The sequence below is a fragment of the Xiphophorus maculatus genome, chromosome 19 (genome assembly GCF_002775205.1).
Source record: "Xiphophorus maculatus strain JP 163 A chromosome 19, X_maculatus-5.0-male, whole genome shotgun sequence".
Lineage (NCBI taxonomy): Eukaryota > Metazoa > Chordata > Actinopteri > Cyprinodontiformes > Poeciliidae > Xiphophorus > Xiphophorus maculatus.
In genome coordinates, this window is record NC_036461.1 from 6,383,510 (window position 1) to 6,409,412 (window position 25,903).

Genomic DNA, 25,903 nt, shown 5'->3' on the forward strand with positions numbered 1-25,903 from the left:
GCTAGAATTACAATCACCAAGAAAACAGTTAAATATGTTAACAATATAAAAACAAGAGTAGCTAAAAAAAACAAAACAAAACAAAAAAACAAAACACAAGATCAAACAACTCAGGTGAAACTATTCATGCCTGTATTGGTAATCTAAAATGACACGCTCTGTAGAAATCTAACAGCCAGACCCTGTGTAGGATATGGCGGTGGCAGCATCATGCTGTGGGGATAGTGATCAGAAGCTGACCAGAGTTGATAGGAAGATGAATGGAGGTAAAAGCAGACTATTGATGGAAGAAAATCCAATAGAGGTTGAAAAAGTGATGAGACTCGGGGAGAAAATGTTACATTCCCTGCAGTAGAAAGACCCAAAACTTACAGTCAGAGCCACAATAGATTGGTCTATAGAAATGTAAATTCAAATCAAAGCCCACAGTCTGTGGAAAGACTTGAACTAATCCATCCAATTTGACTGAGCTAAACTTACAAAGCTAGTAGAGACAGCCCCCCAAAGGACTTGTAGCTATAACTGAAGCAAATGGTTCGTCTTTTCTTTCTTACAAAATATTGACCTGAGGGGCTGAAGAGATAAGCCTTCCATGAGTTTTATATATTTATCAGTAAAATACTTGATTCAATCTGCTGGGTTTCCTTAGATCCAGATAACTTGGCTTACTGTACTGAATTACCATTACGAACAATAGGAATGAATGTACGATTGAATTGAAATTATTTCTTTGGATAGTGCCGCAACACAACAGTTGGTGTTGGTTGGAGCTATAAAAATGAAATTGAATTGAAACATTTTGAAAATCATGACTTTCACTTATGCATTTCTTTGTGTTGATCTATCGCAAAAAAGGCTCGAAAAGCATGTTGACGTTTGTAATGTGACAAAAGGTGGAAAAGTGAAAAAACTTCTCCATGATATTTTATGTCCAGATGTAAAACAGTCTGTAACGTTTGGGCTGGTGGGTTTCTGGTGCCCGCGGCCGCACAGAGTCTCTTTCCGCCCCTGCAAAGGTCGGAAATGTTTCACCCCGCCCCGTGATGGTGATGATGATGATGAGGAGCCATAATCTGAATAATCCCACAGTGGGCGTGTGCGCGCGCTCCTGAGTGTGTCCACAGATGCTGAGAGACATCACACCGTGACGGAGACCATGACTGGGTCCGTGTGCGGAGGAGGATGATGTTCCTGCAGGGACTCACCTGTGGATGGACGCCGTCAGGATGCCTTACCTGAACAGAACTCTGCTCCTCCTCTCGCTGCTGCTGCTCCTGCTGCTGCTGCTGGGTCAGAGCCGAACCGCGGAGGCGCGCAGGCACCGACAGCGGGTGCGCAGATGGACGGGAACCGAGGAGACCCAGAAGCACGGCGCGTAAGTGCAGATAAATGATGTAGATGGATGAGGGGGAGAATGAGAAATGGAGCGCTGTCAGGGTTTAATCAGGCTAATAAGAGCGGAGGGAGAAGTTTACCAGCTCTTTAGTTTTTAGTAGTTATATTTAAACATCTCTGGGTAAATTAAATGCATTCGGCGTAATTGGATACAATTTTATTCAACAAGTTCTCTTGTTAGTTAATGTCTGACTAAAAAACATCCCGGGTGGATTTTTCTTTTTCAGTTTTTGGAAGTAACCAGCATATCCTTCAGATGAAATTAGCTCCGTAACTCAAATTAGTGTCACACTCAGCATCTGGACGGCTTTTGGGTCGAACCACCAGGAATTCTTCCATAAGACTCCAATTTCCATAGTTTTTTTTTTCTTTTGGCGGGATGTCTTTGTTAATGTGACTTATTCCGAGCACATGATCCAGAACCCCTGAACGATTCTTTAGTAATCTGATGTTGGGAGAAAGATCAACCTGTTCTTCCGGATTAAAACAACAACCAGGCTCCCTAATTGGTCATCAGCTGCTAAAATGTTAACATCCTCGGCCAGGATTCTCCTGCACAAGAGATTTTTAATCTCAATGGAATTTTTCTGGTGAAATAAAGATCGAATAAATAAAAAATGAGATCAGAACTTGACACAGGTGAGAAGCTCTAATGATTTTTATTAATGATCAAGATATTAAATAAAGAAAAAAATGTATATGTATAGAGCGAGCTTTACATTATTGTTTTGCTATTAGTGATTTAAATCGCCTAATTTGATAGAATATCTGCATGATCTTTTTAATGCCAATTTGTTTGATGGTTTTACGTCTGTCTTCAGAATGAGACCGCATGTATAAAGAAAGGAAATGAATGAATGAATGAATGAATGAATGAATGAATGCTGCAGTTATTGAACTGAAGAGTTTCCTAATCAGACGCTCATCTTCTGGTGAGAGAAGCTGAATTCAGCTGTTTGAGTCACAACCTGCGATATTAATGTTAATATATTAAATTGTGATCTGAATTCATTTTTCAAACAAATTTCAGACTGAATAGATCTGGTTTATCAGTTTCTTTCATTTAAATTGAAGTCATAGATTATTTGCACTCCCTCTCTCCATTTTTGTCACACTTAAAGGTTTCAGATCGTCAGACAATTTTAATGTCAAGCGAAGATAAATCAATGAAAACAACAGGCAGTTTTGAGATGATGATTTTTGTTTCATTAATGGAACAAAAACACTGAGTCCAAACCAACCTAGAATCTGTTTCTCTCGTTTCTAGAAAATGAATTAACTGTGATTAACCAGAGTTTCTGGACTGCTGAGTTTAGTTTCCCTACTGATCTCCAGTCATGATTACTGTTTGAACCAATCTGACAACATGATTGGTTCAAACCCTACTTGTTGTCTCTTAGCCAACAAGTAGGCTAAGAGACATCAACGAGCAACACATCCTTCCCCAGTTGAAAGAAATTCAAGAATAGACAAGAAAGACATTCACTGGTCTCCATCTGGAAAGAGTTACAGGGACATTTGAGTGACACGAAATGAGAATCTTTATCCACAAATGGAGATTTTTGATGAGCCAAAAGTGGAACTTTCTTTTGCAAGGTTTCTAATCATGTTACATCAGCATTCAGAAAAATAACTGTTTCCATTTTAAGCATGACTCATAAGGACATTTTCCCCAAAACAAATAAGAGTTAAATTTGTGCAGTTGATGGGGAGTTGGTGATCCTTGGTTGCTGCTGAGAACAGGAAGATTATTTAACATGCTTTGTGTGGGACTGCACTACACTCACACAGTTCAGTTCAGACATCAATTAGGCCTCACTACAAATGTCTTCGAATGATCTTTAAAAGATAAATGGGTCCAATTTATGTCCAGAAATATGCAGTCAAATAAATTTAATGCAACCCAACATGAGCAAATTAAATTTTATTTGCTACAATCCAAATCTGTTATTTTATAGTGCTGCAAAAGTCAGTTTATAAAGCCAGCTGGAATAGAGTTATTTATAAAAATAAGCCCATTAACTTACATAAAGAAGTCTGCAATCTATCCAAAGTTATTGTTTCTGTTTATCATAAACCAGATCCAAATCCTGAGGTCGCAGGTGATAGATTCATCAGTTTGAGTTGCAGTTCATGTTCAGATTCTGTTATTTCTAACTTATTGAGCTCTAAAAATCAGCAGAATATTTTGTTCCAGTAATAATTGCATGGATAAGATGGATTATCGACAGCTGAGCGTGAACAAATGGGACCTGATGGAAGCAAACATTTCTCTAAATAAATACTCTGCTTCTTATTCGTTTCATGCCTCCCAGCAGCAGGGTTCACAGGTTTAATCTGCAGAATCTCATTACGGTTTTATTTCACAGTATAATGAATGCTATTCAAACACATTTCTTCCAGATCTTTCACATACCAGTGTGAAAAGTTAATAAGAATATAAAATAAGTGCAGAATTGGATTATCTCGACAATAGTAAAGCATTTTCAACAGTTAGCAGGCAGCAAGGTGAGGCTCTGGATGCCTCATAGCAACAGAAAGTTCTAGATGGTGTGAGGATTTTTACTGGAAATATAGCAGTTTAAGGACACTAATGAATCTTTGAGCTCCCCTCCCTTTCCTCTTTCTTCTGTTCCAAGAGACGGAGTCAGCAATATTGGCATTAAATGTGACCTATTATGCTACATTGAACATGTTAGAATAAGTTTATAGTCTCTACAAAACAGGCTCATTCAATATTTTGCACAAAACCACAAAATAATAAGATTTTATTCTAATCAGTTCTGCCTATTTTGGACACACCCCCTACCTCCAACTCAACGTCTACACTTGCACTTCAAAAAAGCTGCAAACAGATGCACAATTATACAACCGTAAATCTTTGAAAAGGAGAAGTAGAGCCTCCTGCACAACCAACAAGAATGTAGCAAATGGTTTGTGGATGGTAAGTCAACAACAAAACACATCCAGCGGTAAAACCAGCAGACCAAATGTGCTGGAACTCATCTCAGGTTGCTAGGTGATGGGCTGGGCTCAGCTGGGGTTGCTAGGTAACGGTGCAGTGCCCATGGAAAGTGACATAACAATCTGGAGGTTTTTGAAATGGCTCGTTTTTCAGATACCAAAAACCTATTGCCAGAAAACAGCTGGGTGTTTTTTTTAAAGTTTTTTGCCTGTTTTTAGAAGTAATAAAAATCCAAATGGAAGAACAATCATGTGCAAAATGTAAATTTTGCATCATATGTCCCTTTTTGTTCTCCTATGATGAACATCCGGAGAAGGGAAATGGAGGAGGAAGCGCTTGGGTTGATTTTAGAAGCTGTAGAGATCTAAATGGAGGTTCAAAAACGTGCAAAGTGTGAAGTTTGTGTTCTTTAAGGTCTTAACAAAATGCTTACGTTTTATATTTTGATTAGATTCTATTCTGAAAAAAATTCCAAATCTGACCAAATCTCATATTTTGATCTGAGAACATTCTGAGTCTAAATCAGAACCTGAATATGGGATCAGTTCCCATATTCTGAACGGATTCCAGGCCCCAAATAAACTCTGTTCAAATGCATCTAATCATGTTTGAAGTAAAGACTTTATTGATTACATGTGAAGGTTAAAAATGTATTTGTAATAAAATAAGAAAAACATTTCAGGTAGTTTTTTCTTAACTTGGATATCACAGCGCATGTGTAAAAGATAAATGGTAATTGAACTCATTTCATCTCTTGCTTTCGTCATTTATTTCTGAAGAACTCATCAGAGTCGATGTTTTTCCTGAAATACTTCGAAGCCTTGATGTTTTAATCTGGTTGCTTCAAGTGTTTGAGGAATATTTGGTTGTTTTCTGTTTTTTAGGAAAACCAGCAGCTTTGGCAGAGGTTCTGGTTTCATGCTGATAAATTATCTGCTGACTGAATGTGAAATGTGCAAAAGTAACCTTATTTATGATGAAATGCAGTGTAAAGCTGCTGTAATTTTACTATGGAGTACTTCACCCTGTTGGAGATCAGACTTCCTGTGATCATGAGTGGGAGATTCATCCTGAGAGGAAACAATTTGTGGTTTTGGTTGTGATGAGCACAGCTGCAGTAGCAGCAGCCTTTTTTTTTCATAGTTATTCTCCGTAGTTGTTTCTTTATCTCTTTGACTCTGATGTTTTCTTCCTCCAGCTCTCTGCCAAAGAAACCTCCAGATGTGACCAAGTCCAGAAAAACCAAGACGGAGCATCTTCTCAAAGTAGATGATCATGATTTCACCATGAGGCCGGCGTTTGGAGGTAAGGGAGAGCTGCTAGATGGGACGCCTATCGTTAAGAAGATCATAGAAGATTAGCTAAAAGGTTTGGTAGATCCATTGTTGGTGTGAAATACCAGATTAAACAGACATTGTTGACTCAAGCGGAAGGTGAGACTATATAGAGATACTATCAACCAACCAAACAGGCTGAGAAACATCAACACAGAACAGAGAGGTTCAATAAAATCTGCACAGAACGAAAAACACAAGTTGCTGTAATCTGAAGAAAACATGATGTTCAGAGCAAACCTTTGTGAAGTCAAAACCACAAAGTACAATATTTTGTTTAGGATCTTATTTATTAAAGTAACAAAACATAAAACAAAATGTTAACCCTCCAGAGGTCTTAGCGCGACGGTCAGAAGGAGTTCAGAAAATGCCACGTCTTTTGGTCATTGGGGCAACAGTCTGTGGTTTTAGTCAAAATTCATGTATTCATCTGTTTGATGTGTGATGGCACAATATAGACTCTGTTCAGGTTGTTTGAGTTGAATATTAGTTAAAAGGAATGAAAATATGTAGCACTGAATATGTCATTATTATAACTATGACAGGATTTTTTGACACCGACAGTCAAAATGACAGACTGCAAAAAAGTTTAGCACAACCTCTGATTTGAGATCTATAAAAAATACTCAAATAGCAGAATTTTGCGTGAATAATTAGGAGTTTTGATCCACAAAAGTAATGGTGAATCTCTAAATACGGAACTGCGAATAGATGTTTAAAAAAATCTAAATAATTTTGTTGTGCAATGGCATTTATCCCCTCAAGATCAATGCTTTGTAGAGTCACCTGTTACCTCAGCTACATCTTAAAGGGATTTGGGGATAGTCCGGAGACTGCCAAAGAGATTTCTGCATTTTCTTCAGTGGAAAAGAGATGAAGCTATAAGATTAGATGGAGTTTTAATCATCTCATTGCAGCTCTGGCTGTGCAATTGGGGTCGTCATTCTGCTTGAAGATAAACCTCCACACTCATTTGTGATTTGCTGCCTCGTCCCTACTTTGAGGTTCCAGACAAAGTCTGGTCCAAACGAAAGTTTCGGTGTTCATGGGCAAAGGTGATTCAACTTGTTGAACACAAAAGCACAGCAAAAACTGAGGATGAACCGATCCGACTAAATCCCAGCTACGCCGAAGACCAAACTGAATATATACAGTAACTCCTGCAGCTACAATGCTCAGGGCATGTTTACCGTAGGAGAGAATTTGGGTGCTGATCCAGTCTGGAGTTCTTGCTGGTAGGAAGAGGAAACAGACGTGTCAAGACTCTGAATAAGTCAGTGTTTTGAGCAGAGAAACATTTATTCACCAAACTATATCGGGAGACATCGACCCCGTGGTTCTGACCCGGTTTGACCCTCTACTTAGATACTATCGACTGCTCTCAGCAGGAAATCTCCACGGTTTCTGATGGTTCTGACCCGAAATGACCCGTTCTCAGCCTCTCAGATTACGTCTGCTGCTCCGACCTTTTCCCTGATGCTAATCCTCCATCTGCCTGCGCTGCTGCAGCTGATGTCAGTTTTTATGTTCGGCTCTGATGATCCGAATCACATCCAAGTGGGTCCGCAATCAAACGGCGACGGTCCCATCACTCACATAGAAACAAAGTAAATGTCTTATTTCCGGCTCGCAACAGGACTTTAAGCTCTTATTTCTGTCCTGTTCTGAGTAAAATGCCCAGTAAGACAAATGAATTATCCAGTAGAAAAGAATTGTGGACTATATTTAAATCAGATATTTGAATAAAATGTGTAAAAATATACATAACATTTTTATTTCTGTCTTTTTTTCTATCTATCAGACCAAACTTTTCCTGTTTTCGGTCGGATCGCTAAAAGTCAAAATAACGAGAACGACCTTTCTTCAGAGTTATGTAACTTTCTACTAATGGCAGAATTTTACATGCACCAAAGGTTTTATGCATTTAAATAATTCGATAAAGAATGAGTGATGAACTCATGGCTTTATAAGTTTCATATTTTGAGTTTCTGGTTATTTACAACATCTGAATAAACTGTAGAAACACTGATTGATATATTTCAAGGCAAGACATAAAACACAGTTTTATTAACGTGTGACATTGAATAGAACATCTGTGCAGAAATAGTTCACCAAAGGTCTTTGAGCTCAGCTTGGGTTGCTAGGAGATGGGCGGAATTCCTCTGCGGTTGCTAGGTTGTTACCTTGCTAGGTCGTTACCTAGCAACCGCAGAGGAATTCCGCCCGGCTGAGTTTCACTGGGGTTGGTAGGTGAGAGGTAGGTCCTGCTGATTTGTGACGCTACATTCGAGAAGTTTTTAAAACAGCTAATTTTTCAGACACCAAAAATCATAAACTTATTTATTAACACCCAGCCAGAAAATGGCTGTGTTTTTTTGTTTTTTAAGTGCTTTGCCTGTTTTTAGAAGCAGGAAAAACCCAAATGGAAGTACAAACATGTGCAAAATGTCTTCAAAAGTTTGAAGATGATGTCCATCTGGAGAAAAAAGACCATGCCAGTTGTCAGTGCTTTGTGCTTTAGAAACACTAAACAAAACAAATGGCAACATGAAGAAAGAACTTACTGCAGAAATACTCAATATTCACATTATGGAATAATTTGCATTAATCTCACTTAATTCTTTTGGTTTAGTGATGACAACGTACTTTTTTAAAATGTTGAATTAACTTAAAAGTTGCAAATTTTAACTTAAAGAAACTTTAAGTGCTGCTGTGGTGGTGCAGCGGTAAAGCAGAACCCACATCAGGAGACCTTAGTCCTGAAAGTAACCCGTCCTTTGCAACATGTCTTCCCCTTCTTTCGTTACCCACTTTTCTGTCTAACTGCTGTCAAATAAAGGTTGCCTGAGACAAAAAAAACCTCCATAAATGATCTTTTATTACTTTACTTCTTTATTTGAAGTAAACTAAATGATTTCAGTAAGACTGACTTAAATTTGTCAAGTTAAACCATCTTAATAAAGTACGTTGGATAAACTTAATTGAATTACTTGTTACCAAATGAAGCATAAATTCTTTTCTCTTTTTCAGTGTACCAAATATTAAAGGAAATTTGTGTAAACTTCTGATTTTGAACCAGTTATGGCCTTTCGCAAACATCTACAAATTTAGTATTATTTGGTATTCTTAGCTGACTGGACTGTAAGTGTTATATAAAAGTAAAAGCATACAAATACATAAAAATATATTTAAACGGCTCCATGAAAGGAAAAATAAAAAAGCCTTAATTTGACTCTATGCCCGTTAAGCCTTCAGTTGCCTCAGAGAAGACCAGCATGAAGTGGCTTTTAAATTGGGTCAGAACCTGTGGTGACCTGCAGGTATCAATAAACCAGAACCTGATGTTAGGTGGCCCGCGGGTCCTCTTTTTCCAGAACCTGTGATATGGTGGCTGCTTTGATGTTCCCACGTTGCGCTGCTCCTCCTGGTCTTTCCCCCCTCCCTTCCGTGTTGTTGTTGTTATCACCAGGAAAACAGACTCCGAGACACTTTTCCAGCTGACAGTGTCACTAACCTTGATCCGTTCCTCCTTTTAACTCCAGTTTCAGACGCTTTCAGAACGTCCCACTGGTTTTGTTCTGAGTGTGATCTGAAGATGCGTCACACACTCCAGTTTAATCTGCGCTTCTTTAGGTTTTAAAGGGCTGAGTTGGATCTAAACATAGTTCATCAGTGAGGAACTTCAGAGGACTTGCTCAGAGTTTTCAACTAAGAAGTTGGTGCTTCTCGTCAGTCTGTGGAGAAATCAAAGGAGACTTGTTGGTTCTGCTCAGAGGTAAAACTTTGGACTCTGAGATACTCCCACATGTCGGACAAGCAAAGTGTGGTCACCTTTCTGAAGTTTGTAAACCTTGATGGTGAAGGCGCCCTACTCATAAGTGATACAGATACTTCAAAGCATAAAAATTGTGGTCAGAGAGGAAATGGGCTGATAACTAACTCCATTAGAGTCCATCAGAAGACCCAAGCCTTCACATTTGCATTAAGAAATGGCTTTTACAGAATCAGTCCTGCATTTCTTACACTTTTAAAAAGTTCAAACCCAGCATATCACCAGAAAAGTTCTTCTTTATGATCAATTTGCTCGAGTCAGACTAAACGCCAAAGCAAAAACGAAGGTGGGGCTTTAATGGAAAGGTGTGGGTGACAAAAGGAGGAGGTGACCTTCATGTACGAACTGTAGAACTGATTTCTTAGAATGCGTTCACAACAGCCCTGTTTAGTCCACTTTAGTCAAACTATAATTTGTTTGTTTAGAAAGTCTGGCTCGTTTGGGGAGGTGTGAATGCGCAATCAAACTCTGATGTGGACCAAAAGAGCGAAATCTGGTCCACCTGTAAACCTAAGTCTCAGTTTGATTAACGTGAACTGTAGCGCAGTTCGAGTGTATATGTGGATTCAAGCGGAGTGGAGACCACTTCAGAAGGAGGAACTAAAACAGTACAGCAGGGCATTCTGGGTAAACCTAACCAAAACAAACAAGTGAGACTAGCACTAGAGAAAAAAATGAGTTGCGGTCTTTTGCCAAAGACAAAAGAGAAATCCTACAACTGCTAAACTCTGGCAGTACTGCCTTTTGTTTACATTTTGTAAAGAAGGAAGTTGCGCATGTTTTTGTCGTTTCCTTCAGTGGTTTTTGGTGCAGCGCCACCACAGGTGAGGAGGGGAAGCGATTTTTGAAAGGGTTTGGAAAATATGACAAGTATTGCGAGTTTGCTCCCCAACTGAACCAAATCCACCAGATCATCAGGTGTAAAAACACCCTTAATCTGAACAGACTATAAATCAGATGTTTGATTCTCAGCAGATTCAAGACGTTAAAAACGTTCTAGACTCTTACAAATTGCCTGCTAACAGACTTATTATTTTATTATATTGAATTATTTTTGTAAATCTCTGACCTCTGAATAATTTGAAGAGTTGAACTCACCAGTCTACACACAGCATATGGCTTTTCACATTGTAGTAACATGTCCCATTATGCAACCAAAGAGATAATCCTCATCATCTCTGCATGAAAACTCAGGACTGTTGCACATGTACTATGTAGGTGGACACACAGACATATTTAACAAGCTCAGACTGAGTCGCTGTTGGAGGTTGCATGTGGGGTGTATTACTGCTCTTAATCCTGGGTAAAATAACACATTAAGCTTGTTGTTAATCTGAGCTGAAAGGAACCAGATGAAAGCCCCTCAGCTACGTCTCACCGTGTCTGTCCACTTCCCAACTTGTTTTCTGCTAAGTGACTGCAGAGTTTCGGATGTGTGCTGCTCAGTGTCGAGGATTTACTGCAGGTCAGAGGTGGATTCATGTCTCCTATTAGTTTAATGGATCCATCTATCATCATACGATGTTTATCCATCATCCATCGGGTGCATGCATGCCCATCGCCTATGAATTCATTCATTTCCACCCATCCATTATATATCCAACCATTGTTAAATGTCTTTAATCATCTGCCCAGGGCCGGCCCAAGGCATAAGCAAACTAAGCAGTCGCTTAGGGCCCCTGGGCCACTATGGGGCCCACTCAATGGAGGTGTTTTATTTTTTTTAGTAATAATTTCTATGTCATTATAATATCAAAAGCACAATTTCACTATGAAGTGATTTGTTTTTACAGTAATATATATTTGATAATGTATGTAGAAATTAGTTGATTTTCATGGTTGGCTCTGTATATTTCTGAGGTATTTTTGGCTTCAAAATGCCATGTTTGATAATGTTTGATAACAATAATTAAAACTTCTCAATGTTTGACATTGTCTAGCAAAATGTTTTTACTTCAGGCTACACAGCTGCTACATAGATGAGCTACTCTATGCTGTAGGTGGGGATTTGTTACTTACTGCATAATCATTTTGTGACTAAAACAAACATTATTTTTACATCAACTTCTAAGTTATGTGAAACTTCTGTTAAAATCATTTGAGGGCACAGAATCAGTACCGGTACTGGTCCACATTCTCAGGGCAGAAAGACTCACCTGGTATAAATAAAATTTGTAGCTATTGGAGTAACGCTTAAGAGAAATTACTTTAATCAAAGAATGTCATGTATATGTGTGTAGGGCTGCACCGATTGCAGTTTTCTGGTTACCAATCTTTAAAATGCCTGACCTGCCGATTTTGATTTAGGCTGATATGAATTTTTTTGTTTGAAATGTCACTAAATACAGCAAGAAAGTCACTGAGTTGGCAACAGTGGGGTGAATATTGTTAACTGTAAACTTCAGACCTGACCTGGTGGGCCGGTCTGCGGAGCAGAAGAGGACAGAGGCCGATTTTTAAACCTTTGGTGATGAAGATGAGATTAGGGGATAAGATGGGGATAGCATGTAAGTATTGGCCGATCACAATCCCCCAAAATTAAGGAAATCAGCGCCCAGAAATCAACTGGTCGATAAATCAGTTGGCCAATAAATGTATCCTATATTATACACGTACATAATGTAAACAGCTCTGCCAGAGATGCAATACGTTTATAGCAGGTGTGTGAATGATCTAATGATCGGACTGCTGATTGCAACCAGTCCACATTGTTAGTAGAACTAAACAGGGTTTGCAAAATATATATTTACAGGAAGCCATTTTTCACCTGGTTGCACATGTTTAGTTTATTGTTGAATAAAAATATGTTGAAGTAGTTTTACTCTTACTTGAGTACAATTGTACCCAGCTTTGTCTCTGTGTGACAGGCTCACCAAATGCTGATTTAGCACTCTGATGACCAATATTGTCATATTATTGTATTATTGTCTAATAATTAACGCTTCCTCTGCTGCCTTGTTTTCCTTCCCCTAAATTTTTGGGTTTGAATCTAATAATCAGACATTAACGCCTGTACTTGCTTGCTATTCATTGTTGGACTCTGGATTTTTTATTCTGCTGCTGCAAAAAACTGTGCAGTCTGACATTTGTTAAAACTTAGATCATACAATATGTCACTGTTAATATTTTATGATATTGAGCTTGCACTGTGTGACACATAGTGACATGTCCTTCTGGTATTGTGTTTTCTTTCTGGTGTTGAAGAAGTTTTTGGTGCAGTAGGATTATTCTGCAAAGTTTTACTCCTACTCTGCCATATTCTTATTCTTGTTAAAAATTAAAGCAGCGCAATTATTGTTTGTGTTGTACAAGCGGCTTGATATTCAAGGTTGGAGGATGCATGTAAGAAATTTTCCAGATATCAACTTTTTGTTTGATTTCGCAGCATTTTATTGACTTGAACCCATAGTATTTCGGAGCAGGAGAAGCTGAGAATGTGAAACACAAATCATGTATTTAAAGCAGATAATTTCAAAACATATCCTATAAAATGGAAAGTCCTCGTGGAAAGTGTAACACCCCTTTCATAAGAGAGAAATTGATGACTCAAAGGTGCTTCAGGAGTTTTATCCTGATTAAATAAAGGTTGATAATGTTTTCTGGTGACAGTTATTTGGAGAAATGTGAATATTGATGCCCATGTTTATCAGAGCAACAATGCTTGTCCTCCTTTTCTCTTGACAAATCACCAATGAACTCACATCGGAGTTGGAAACTTTGCTGCGTCTGATTTAAGTGAAACTCTGGACATAACTTCAACACTCTTTGAAACTTTCAGCTGCGTTCTCGTCTGCTTTGAGCTTCTTTACTTCCACACTTTCCTTTTTTTTAACTAACAGCTTTGGAAAAATTGAAGAGCCTACAGCACTGAACCCCACTGAAAACCTCCTGCGGTTATCCCACCAAATATTTCTGAACTCTTCTTGAGTTAAAACATTAGTATTGTTGTTTCTGTATGAATATGAATTTGTTTTCTTTGCATTATTTGAGGTCTGAAAGCACTGCATCATTTTCTTTGCTTTGACCATTTCTCATTTTCTGTAAATAAATACAAGATTTTTGCTTGGAATTTCAGTGACATGTTGTCAACAGTTCAGAGAATAAAAGAACAACATTCATGTTACTCAAACATATAAGTTTAAAGAGTAAAATCAGAGAAACTGATCCTTTTAAGTGGGCTCTTCATTTTTTCCAGAGCTGTATATCCAGATTCCAGACATGGGCATAACATTGCCAGTCCAAATCGAAAACAAAACCATAGAAAAATGTTGATATAAGTTCATTAATTGAGTCTGGATCTAGTAGTTAGTGTTGGTCATCTGGTGATATACTCAGACAAGTTTTTATAGATTCTGCAACCCTTCCCAGGATGAAAGAGCGATTTTTGTTTATGCCACAAACACCTGAAGGGGATTTGAACCGATGCAAACTATTTGCTCAGCTCAGTTTTCTGATAAGACATTAACATACATCTCCTGCAAGAGTGACCAGCTGCTTCATCGTTATCTGGGGAGCTTGAGGTCAGCCATGGCTCTGGCTGAGCTGTCCCACATCAGTAATCACATTCGCTAATGGAAAGGTGTTCACACCGTGTGTTTTTACGGAGAGAAGCAAGGGGAGGCCGTCTACCGAGGAGACTGCTGAGAATGAATAATGAGCCGCTGTGTTTCACTTAAAAAAAACCGTCCAGAAAGGAGGACAGCGTGACTATCGATGGCTGCAGTCATGTCGTTACGTAATGCTGCTGCTTTTCTGTCTAACCAGGCAGTTTGAGATGAGCTCAGCAGGGAACTTTACCAGAAATAAAAAGCTGTTAATCCTACAAGTTTGGATTAGAAGTTACTGGAGTTAAGGGTTAAAATGGCCTCCATCATGAGAGCTTACATCAACAATCATTTGTTTTGCTGTTTTCAATTCAGTTTTTGTGTTACGGTCTCACAGTTCCAAGTGGGAGAATTATTCCGAAGGTGAAATTCTGTTTTGGAAAGTTGGAGGTTTCCTAAAACATAATGATATCTGCAGGTTCTTTACTCTTCTCTCTGAATGTTTCTAATTAAATCCTGCCCAGCTTCTGGACCTAAACATGTTGCTGCAGCGTTGGCATAGAAAGCTTTTTGAAGGCAAAACTTTGAAAACAAAACCATTTCTTTAAAAACACTTCATCAAACCAGCAGGACACCCTGGTGTTTCACTAAATGAAGCACTTCTTTTACAAAAAGAACAACATAATTAGCCGTCACAAAGACAGACATTGTTCTCATAAATTAACGTCAACTCAAACCATTTTGACATGACCTAAAACGGGTTATTCATGCTTGAAAACTATCCAATGTGTCTGAATTAAGACTATTTTGATCAAAATTCCTCCACAATATTAATTCACTGGGTGTTTTCTATTTACATTAAAAGTTATTTGGTGATCTAAAGCATTGAATTGTGACAGGAGAGGCAAATACTTATACTAAAGTCAGTCAACATGAATGTCTAATAGGAAAATATTCAGCAGACATTTAAATAAACAACACAACTCTACAACATTCAATAATCTTACAACAACTGCAAGAAAAATAAATTAAAAACTGCTTATTTTTTTCCTAAATTTTCTGAATTTCTGCCAAGTTGTTTTTTTGGTAATGTTATCAGAGAGACCAGAAGAATGTTATTTGGGAAAAAAGGGATAATTTACAGTATTATTGACTTCAAATTCAGTCAAAAAGGCAGACACGAAATGTATTCTGAAATAAACAGTTATAAACACTAATTAAGGTCAAAACCTTCAATATGAAGCGTAAAATCAGTGGTGAATGGAGGATTAATGTGAATATATTGTAATGTGCAAGTAAAACAAATCTAGAAAGCAAAAGGTGGCAGCAAACCTGTGGAGAGCAGAACCAAGAACCAAGTTAGTCGGCAATCAGGGTTTAAAAAAGGCCTTTTGTCCCGTATCAGTAATCAGTGTTGTGTTTGAAAGGTAAATGTTCAGCCTAGCCACCAGGGTCCTGCAGCGGGAGAAACCATTAACATTATGGGGGAAATCATGCCCAGAATTGCTCCCTCATCTTCCCAAGTGGATATTAGCAGCTGTGTAAAAATTTGTGATATAATCAGCTGCTGATTACTGAGCTGGAGGCAGAAACCGGGATATTTTTCTGCTGGTGATGTTGACAGAATATCCAGTCGACTTTCGGCACTGCGTTTGTCCTGAGATTTATCTGAACTCTCATTTGAGCCAGCCTTAGCATCTCCCTGTTATTACAAATTTAATCAGAGATGCACAGATTTCATTTGATTAAGCTCCTCTTGTTTCTCATTCTTCACTATTTTCTCTACCTTAACTGTCTTTAACCCCTTCTATCTTTAATTATCATGCTAATATAATGATTAAAGTGTGTTTTAAACCAGGCTGTTAGCTTAGGACAACTGGAGAAACATCGGGATATTTTGCTTGCTTTAGCTAGATAAATGTGTTTCATGCTTTGCAAAAACTGTGATGCTATTTTTCTGCTTATCTCTGCTGCTGTTTTGGTCTTTAAGTCCTATGTTTAGCTATTTCTGTTGTTTAATGTCTAAATATTTGTAAAAAGAAATAACACATCCAGACTCCTGAGCATCATCCAGAACCTGCAACTGGAGCACAGTTAGGGTCGGAGTGACGTCATTCCCAGATCTGAGTTGTGACTCCTGTCATGTGTGCTCTGATCGATCCATTAAATGTGTTTTGCACGTCATTAAAGCTCTTTTTTTATTGCGTAATATCATAAACATTCACTAGAATGAAGTTAAAATAACAAAATATCTGATTAAACTTAAAGCTTGAATCATTTTAACAACTGCGAAACTGTGGACATGTCTAAATCTGTTTTTATTGAGTTGAAATTTAATAATCTAGTTTCTTGTTTTTGCTTTTCCCGTTTCCCTCTCTAATCAATGGCCCCTGATTGTCAGGCACTTTAATAGGTACATTTTGTTAGCACAATCACATCCCTTTTTGTATTCAGAACTGCATAAATCTTTGCATAAATTCAACAGGCTGCACTTCCTCAGAGATTTTTGTCCATTTTAATATGATAACGTCACACATTTGTCCTGTATTTGGTGACTAATTATCAAAGTGAAGAAACCAGTTTGAGATTGTTTGAGCTTTCTGACATCCTGCCGGAAGCAGCCATCAAAACATGGGTACTATGTTGTCATAAAGAGATAGAAACGGTCAGGAATACTCAGGGAGGTTTTGCTCAGTTGAAGCAAGAATATATCTCTACACCTTTTTACCACCACTAGTCTGAACTACTGATGCAGGCAAAATTGATGCGTTTGTTCATATGCTGAGGGCTGTTGAAATCAAGAGTCATTGGACCACATAGAATTTTTTCCATCCCCTTTTTCTCCAATCTTGTAGAGTCTGAATTGTAGCCTCAGGTGTTCATATCTGTCAGCAGTGGTTGTAGCAAGTAGTTATCTAAGCTACTTTTTTCTTTCATCATTTTGAACCAGCCTGCCTGTATTCTCCTCTGACCTCTGACATCAATAGCACATTTTTGGCCTCACAGCTGCGGCTTTCTGGATATTCTCTCGTTTTTGATCATTCTCTGGGAACCTTCTGGGATTTGTTAAAACCAGCAGTTTCTGAAATACTCCGAGCAAAGTCCTTGATAAAACTAATGATGCTGCGTTACAGGTCTAAAAGCTGAACTTGGACATCAGCAAACCATATTCACCACGTCTGAGTTGCGGCGCTGAGATGTTTGTTAAACTCAGTTTGATTGGAGAAAAAATTGCAATATTTGTTACATTTTCAGGTGGCAACTTTCTCCTTTGCAAAATGTAAACAAAAATGGAGTAGTGTCAGATTTTTGTGGTTGAAGGATTTCTCTTTTGTCGCTGGTAAAAGAAAACGAGCCATTTCTCCAGCTACTGCTAGACTCTTGTGTTTGCTTTGGTTGTATTTACCCAGAATGCCCTGCACTATAGTCATCTTTCTGCTTTTGCAGCGGTGTCTGCTTGGCGTTCACATATGAATTGGAACCGGACCAGAGTTCACAAGATCTAGGTTTTTAGGCAGACAGAGTTTGCCTTTTTGGTCCACAAGTAGCGTTTAGTTACACATTCACACCTCCCTAACAAAACTAGAGTTCAATTAAAACGAACCTAACAGGGTGTGAATTCACGCTTATATTTTTGTCCATCTGATCATCTTATGCCACTTTCTTTGTTGACTTTCTGTTCAGTACGTCACCCCTCTCGATGATGTGAACCTGCATCTCTCTCCTGGTTCTACATTTAGATTCCCGTCTTGTCCTCACAAGCTGGCAGAATTTCAGACCATCACAATGGCAAATCAACAGATTTACCCCATTTCAGATTTCCTAACCTCCAGCAAACCTATTTTGGGTTTTAAAACCTCATTTTAACCCCTTTCTTAACTGCAAAAAGCAATAAAAATGGGTAACATTGGGACAGAATCTAAGGAGCTGTGCTGTGAACAAAAACATTTCAACGTTTCTGTAATAAAAGTTGAGGCGTTTATTAGATCTGCGTCACAGACCGATCCTCTAACAGTTTATTCTCTACACTCCGGCCACCCTATCACAGATTCTCTGTTTTTCTGCTTTTAGTATTTATTCAGAAACACTCAGCGGAGCCATCAGTCACACTCACTGTGGGAGCGCTGCCACTGAGCATTTTCTAATCTCTTAGTATTCATAAAAAGGTTAGAGGGCCATGAATGCATCACTGAAATGCACAAATTCCCTCCTATTTTTATCTGCCGTTCGAGGCTCATTTTAGAGATGATGCGAGGGAATGCGAGACAGCTGCAGCTCCAGCCTGAACTCTGTGAAGATTTAATTACATTATTGAGTCAAACTCTGAACGTCAAATGAAACAATCACACTGTCATTGATCACTCCAGTTCAGATTGAAATGGTTAAAAGTGAGAGTAATGACTTGAGGGGAAGAGCTGATGGCAGACAGCAGAGCTCTTCAGTGAGGCTGTAAAACACTTCATCTAATCAGCCTTGTCTTTCCCCTCCTGTTTGTGGAGCTGAAACAGTTTTTCTCGGTGATGGATGTTGACGGGTCTTTCTCATCCAGAAACAGTCTGCTTTGCAGAGACCGTCAGCTTCAGCCGGTGTGGCTGATCGCAGCTCTGCCAGGCGGCATGCCAGGCCCAGCGGCTGCAGATTTAAGCTGGAGGCGGTTCGTTCTGTTTACAGCTCAGATTAGCACCAATCTGTTCCACCATCCCACAGCTGTCACCCCGCAAACTCCAGAGCAGACAGAAAAATGAGACTGGGACCCAGAAACTGGCGGTAGCACCACATCCAGCCTGTCTGAGCGAGATTTACGTTCTGAAAGCAGTTGAGCGCTAATCAGACTGAATGTTTCTCTTTGTTTGAAGGACTGGCCTTTTTACACTCATTGTTCGTTTCGTAATCTATTGTTTCAGATACATGAGGATTTCTGAAGCCTGCTGTGACTGATGCTCTGAGGCTTTCTAGATAAAATGTTCTGGAAAGCTTGAGTAAGAGAATAAACCACCTAAAACACATGTCTGTACTGATTACCCTGCTTTTCTCCAGTGTTTTATAATCCCAGAGTCTGTTATAAGAGGCAATATAACATGTCTGAGGATCATCACAACTCTTAAATGTGTCCGACAATGTTTAGGAGGCGATTACCTCGCTTCTTGAAAAAAAGCACCGTAATCGCCTCCTACTGTCAGCCTTGTAGTCCAAAAACATTCTCATCCAACTTCGCACAACATTGTTCTTGTTGGATTTAAACAGAAAGAAACACAGGAGTTGTCTTTTAGTGTTTTTCTGAGACCTGGATCTTAGTTGCTGCTTCCTCACTAGAGAGCCAAATTCATTGGTAGATTTTCGTTGTTTTGTTTGTTTATCTAAATTGTCTTCCAGTTCCAGTGTTAAATGTTTATCAGAATTTAAATTTATTGATCCTTGAGAGTGTGTTCTGGTATTTTTATGCCATTATTACCATTTTATTACTTGAAAATGGTCTCAAAACTACAATGTTATCATTTATCGGAGTAACTTCTGGAACAATTTATTGTCCAGCAACATTTGTTATCATGACAGGCCTAGATGACTTGATTGGGGGAATTTTTCTGCCATAATTTGAGAGCACACATTTTCAGTCTGAAAGCAGGATTTCATGTGTTTTATTCTGAAAACTTTTAATGCTTGAACTCAAAATTCTTCTGGTCTCTTTCAAATATTCACTGTGCTTTCTCAAACCTGTCTAGCCATGCTCAAAACGTGTCTCTGCTCGCTTGTGAATCATTTTGTGCTTGGAACGGAGAAGTACCGTTGCCTGGCAATCTCTCAGCCAATAGAGTGAAAGTATTCTACCTGGTACGTTTGCTTCCTTCTAGTGGGTGTGCCTGTGGGGCTACTATCATTCAATTGGCTGAGGTTGGCAGGCGACGGTACTTTTTTGTCCCAAGCGCAAGCACAAAATGAGCAGAGAGGTTTGCGAGTGGAGATTTGATCTGAGAAGAGACAAGTTTTGAACGTGAGGAGAAAGGTTTGAGAAAGCACAGTGAATATTTGAAAGAGACAAAAGTTTGGAGTACAAGCAGAAAGACATAAAGTCTTGCTTTGAAACTGAAAATGTAAGAACAAGTGTTAAAACACATGAAATCCTGCTTTCAAATTGAAAATGTGTGTTCTCGAATTATGGCAGCAAAACTCCCCCATAGACTTGGAGAGAATATGACATGGTGGGAATAGCACAGTCATAGTAACTTGACAAAGTTGTTCTTGGGTAGGACTAAGCTCTGAACCTCAAGCTGCAAATGGACTAATGTGACTCGTAGTGTTAAAGAACTTGACGACAAACGCTACCAAAAGTTTAGTTCATTTAATTTAAATTGTCTGAATATGCAGAATGTCTGAGAAATACTGGAGGTTTCTGTGCCTCCACCATCAATTTCAGCCTTACAGAAATGATGCCAACTAAACGACCCTGTGCAATCACTGTAATCTGGAGCACCGGTTCTGGTGCTCACAGCGGTTTGGATCCCATCAACTCAAGTATTTTTGATTTATTTTCTTTGTTGACATTGTGACCTTTTGCCCTCTGCAGGTCCTGCGATCCCTGTTGGCGTGGACGTTCAGGTGGAGAGCTTAGACAGCATCTCTGAAGTTGACATGGTAAGAGTTGTTTTCCAGATTATCAGAAATTATACAATAAATAATTTAATCGCATGACTATTGAAAAGAAACTCAATAATTTTCGTTTGGTTGATTTATTTATTTTTTTCTCTTTTCTCTCTTTTTACCAAAAACTGAATGATAAAAGTCTTCAGTCTGGTGCTTTGATCCCAACTATCCCTTTTTTGAAAGATAATTTTGCTTACAGAGACGTTATGATTCATTTTATTTGTCGTTTCTGTTGTTTACTTTACTTATTTTGGATATTTCAAATATCTTCCAGTTCCATTGTTTGAATGTTCATTAGAATTTAAAGTTTATTGATAATTGAGAATGTGTTATTGCATTATTATGCCACTATTGCAATTATATTGCTAGAAAATGGTTTCAAAACAACAATATTATCGTTTATCGCAATAAGTTCTGAGACAATTTAAAGTCTATTTGTGAACAGGATTGTATAGTTTGAATAAGTTTGAATTTAAGGACAGTTTTGGTGGTAGAGCTCCACCATTGTTGCTCACGTTGGCGGTTCAACCCCACCCTGTGATCCCACCAGGACTTCACCATGACGCTGTACCTCCGACACTACTGGAAGGACGAGCGCCTGTCGTTCTCCAGCAGCACAAACAAGAGCATGACCTTCGATGGCCGCTTGGTGAAGAAGATCTGGGTGCCGGACGTCTTCTTCGTCCACTCCAAGAGGTCCTTCATCCACGACACGACAACAGACAACATTATGCTGCGTGTTTTTCCGGACGGACATGTCCTCTACAGTTTAAGGTCAGTGATGTCTCAGTGTTTTAATTTGGAGACCAGAAAGTGCGTTTGTGGAGGAGGCGTTTTCAATCGGTCAGTCAATCAAATTTTATTTGTATAGCACATTTCAGCAGCAAGGCATTTCAAAGTGCTTTACATCATAATAAACACAGAAACACAAAGCAATATAGAATCAATCATTAAGTCAAGTTCCATCAGTAAATTTGTAATTGATTACGTTTCAAATACAAATCTAAACAGGTGGGTTTTCAGTTGAGATTTAAAAGAAGTCAGTGTTTCAGCTGTTTTACAGTTTTCTGGAAGTTTATTCCAAATTTGTGGTGCATAGATGCTGAAAGCTGCTTCTCCTCGTTTGGTTCTGGTTCTGGGAATGCAGAGCAGACCAGAACCGGAAGACCTGAGAGGTCTGGAAGGTTGATACAATAACAGCAGATCTTTAATGTATTGTGGTGCTAAGCCGTTCAGTGATTTATAAACTAACAACAGTATTTTAAAGTCTATTCTTTGAGCTACAGGGAGCCAGTGGAGGGACTTTAAAACTGGTGTTATGTGCTCTATCTTCCTGGTTTTAGTGAGAACGCGAGCAGTTTGCTCAAAGTTTGCAGACATTTAGCTCCTCTTAACGGGAAATTAATTCAGATTACACAAATTTCTCTCAACGTTCACACAACAAACAACTTCTACCTTTTTTTTGGTCAAGTTTTTCTGTAGTTGATCGTGTTCATTTCTGCACAACACTGTTTTTCCATTTCCTTTAATAGTTTACTTCATCCAGGGGCATTTAAACATTTCTTATTCATCTAAACTGAAGATGTTTGTTTTCCTGTAGTTTATTTTATTTCATTACCCCTTCACTCGGAGGCAAAACAAACTAAGGTAAATATTGCTATTAGATCTTCATTGTAAATATAAATTAACACTGAAATTCTGCAATTTGGCTGCAGAAATAAAAAAATCTGTTTCCACCAAAGTGTCTTCAATTGTCCCATTCCTGGGTTTTGTTTGTGTTTAATCAATTTCCGGTGGGTTATTAACGTTCTTCTGGTCTTGTCGTATTTGGCTAATTTCTCTGTTATTGTTGTTTAGGTGTTGCTGTACTAGTTCATTTCTTTATGTTTCGTCTCTTATTTATTTTTTGTTATGTTCCTCATACTAAAATGTATTTCTCTTAGTTCAGTGTTTATCTTTCCTTGGGTTTTTGGTTTGTTTGAGCTTCTTTTCTGGTAAAAAGCTAACAGATTTCCTTTGTTCATTACAAGAATATTTTATTCTCTGTTTTTGCAAGACCTGAAAGTTTCTTTTTGTATCTTTTGACCATTTAACACACTTTGTCGTGGCCATTTATGTAAAAGTTTTGTAGATTATAATTTTTACCAATTTTGTTTTGTTCTTTGTGTAGTGGAAATATATTTAAGTTAATTTAGATTCAAAATTTGTAATTCATTTTTATATTTGGAATTATTTAGATTACATTGTTAATTGTTAGACCCGCCCACCAATTTGAGCGATTAAGAACACACCGGGTGCTGGGCGCGGGGTGGATTGTTTGGTGGATTGTTTGGTGAATGTTTGGTGTGGACGGGAGGCTTTGGTAGAATGATTTTTTGACCACTTGAACACTTGAACACTTGAACACTGGAACAGTTGAACATTAAATCGAGACTATTTTTTTATTTCAACTAAGTTACAAGACTTTTTATTTCAACTTTAACAATAAATGAATGAGTAAAAGTGCGTACAAAGCCCAAACCACCCGTTACCACCCACAGCCTTTATTGGAGTTTATTTTTGCTTTTTTGGAACCGAAGGCTGCGACATTTAAGTCAAAAAATCATTATATTTTTATTTTTCTTGGACTGGCTTGGAACGTTTGGATGATCGAACTTGGAGGACTGAAACTTCACGTAATGGACTTGGAGAAGACGCAAAGTTCGTGAGTAAATGCGGTGCTTTGTTGGAAAGAGCAGAGCCTGAACTGCAAAGTGAAAAGTTTGTTTTGGACAATTTTCCTTTGGATTTGGAGAAACGAAATTTGTGTTGAAAATGGATGAACAAGATGAAGGATTTCAAAAGGAAAAAGAACTCTTTAATTTAATTAAAAGGCGCAGAGCCAAACTCAGCGTGCTGACAAGAAAAAGAAATGACATTCATGCTTTAATTGATGCGGGAGAATCAAAAACCTCCATAGAGGAGCATATGAAAACTTTTAATAATTATTTAGCGGAGTTTATGGACTTGCAATCTTCAGTTCAAAGACTGCTTAGCGATGAAGAAAAAGAAACTGATCACGGCGATTGGTACGAACCAAAGCTGATCAGTTTTAAAGAGTTCTTGGATGACATCGAAAATTGGATGGATGGCGATCGAGATGCACAGAAGAGCGAAGCATGTTCAGCATTGAACTTTGAATCAAAGGCGGCATCTCATCACCGTAACGTTGAGCCGGATGACAGCGTCTCACAGACTGCGCAACAAACGGTCGGCAAAGACTCTGAAAGGCTATCTGGGTCCGCAGCTAAACCAGTCAGCACAGCGCCCAGTATAGTGAGTAAGGCTTCTAGTTCGCGGAGTAAAAGTTCCCGTGCGGCTTCAATGGCGCTGATGGAAGCCGAGGTGGAAAGAGCCACTCTGAAGGCGGAGGTGGATGCGCTGCAAGAAAAGCATGCGCTTGAGCTGGAAGAACTTCAGTTAAAAACAAGAAAAGAAGCATTGGTTTTGAGAACCAAGCTGGTGAAGGCGGATGCAAAGATGAAAATCTACAACTCTACGCAAGATCAGAAAAGTCATGTTTCCAGCTCTGGTGTCATAAATCAGGATACATCAGTTTCTGCGATATCTACTGAGTTCATACCCGCTGCTACAGCTCAAAAGGCTCCAAGAACACAGAAACAATTGTCTACTCTTGTACCTTTGCCAATGCCCCAAGATACACCTATTAATGAAACATTAAAAGTGAAACCAGAAGGGGAAAGCCCAAGACGAATATCTTCTCAGGTTGATGTTCATAGTAGTGCATTAACAGAGATTATGATGAAGCAGAATGAAATCACTGAGATGCTTGTAAAACAACAAAGACTGTCACTCCTGCCATCTGTAGAAATCCCTGTTTTTAGTGGAGATCCTTTGCATTTTAGGTCCTTTCTTAAGGCATTTGAGCAAGGAATAGAAACTAAGACAGATAACATGCAGGACAAGCTTTATTACTTAGAACAGTTTACCACAGGTCAGCCTAGAGCTTTAGTGAGAAGTTGTATGCACATGAGTCCACAAACTGCTTACTTGGAAGCAAAAAGACAGCTTGAGTGGAACTTTGGTAACAGATCAAAAATAACATCTGCATTTATAGACAAAGCTCTGAATTGGTCAGTCTTAAAGTCTGATGATGCTGCAGCTTTAAGAGCTTATACATTCTTTTTAAGAAGTTGTTTCAACACAATGGATGAAGCTGGGTTTATTGAAGAGCTTGAAAACTCAACCAATATGAGAATTCTTGTTTCAAAGTTGCCTTTTAGACTTCGTGATACATGGCGATTAATTGTGGTTGACATAGCAGAAAAGTATGATCGTAGAGCAAAGTTTAAAGATCTTCTTGATTTTCTGGAAAAACAAACAAAAGCTGCATTAGATCCTGTTTATGGAGAAGGTCAAACTGCAAAAGAAAAGATGGCTTTAAAACCATCAAAGGTTCCTTTTAAAACTAAAAGCAGCAGTTTTGCCACTTCTGTTGCTGTGGTTTCTAAACAGAACAATGACAAACAGGTCCAGTTTAACCATGAGGTTACAAAGCTGGTTCAAGCTCGGTGCTTATTTTGTGATGGAAACCATTGCATGGAAAAATGCGACTCATTTAAGCAGAAAGCCAACAAAGAAAAGGTGACATTCCTTAAAAGTAAAGGTTTATGCTTTGGTTGCTTACAGAAGGGACATATGAGTAAGACCTGTCCACAACGTCTAACATGCCTCACCTGTAATAAAAGTCACCCTACTGTTCTGCATATTAAACCAACAGAGCAGCAGTACCAAGCATTTAAGGCTGAGGGTAAAGAGTCACCAATCTCAAATGCTCTTGTATCTTTGAATGTTGGTAGCTACACTGGGGCCGGGTCTAATGAGTGTGTTCTGTCAGTCGTCCCAGTAAAAGTAAAGTTGGAAAAGGGGACAAAGATTGTGGAGACTTATGCCTTTCTAGATCCAGGCAGCTCTGCAACATTTTGTACAGAGGCTTTGATGATGCAGTTAAATGCATCTGGAAAGAAAGTGGAAATCATGCTAAAAACCATGGGTCAGGAAAAACCCGCAAGTAGCTATAGATTATCTGGTTTGGAAGTAGCTGCTTTAAAAGAACATGAGTACTTGAAGTTGCCTGATGTTTATACTCAACAGTCCATTCCTGTCACTAAAGAAAACATCCCTAAAGAAGAAG

At 38.6% G+C, this 25,903-nt stretch overlaps 1 protein-coding gene across 1 annotated transcript in view; it reads left to right on the plus strand.

The window, feature by feature from the left end:
- The first annotated feature begins 1,105 nt into the window (after positions 1–1,105).
- Positions 1,106–25,903, plus strand: part of LOC102229447 (gamma-aminobutyric acid receptor subunit rho-2-like) — a 77,486-nt gene continuing 52,688 nt past the window's right edge. The window contains exons 1-4 of the mRNA XM_023352468.1: positions 1,106–1,375; positions 5,559–5,665; positions 20,633–20,700; positions 21,260–21,483. Of these exons, the coding sequence (XP_023208236.1) occupies positions 1,212–1,375; positions 5,559–5,665; positions 20,633–20,700; positions 21,260–21,483 (563 nt within the window). The 5' untranslated portion in view covers positions 1,106–1,211. The remainder of the gene's footprint in view (positions 1,376–5,558; positions 5,666–20,632; positions 20,701–21,259; positions 21,484–25,903) is intronic.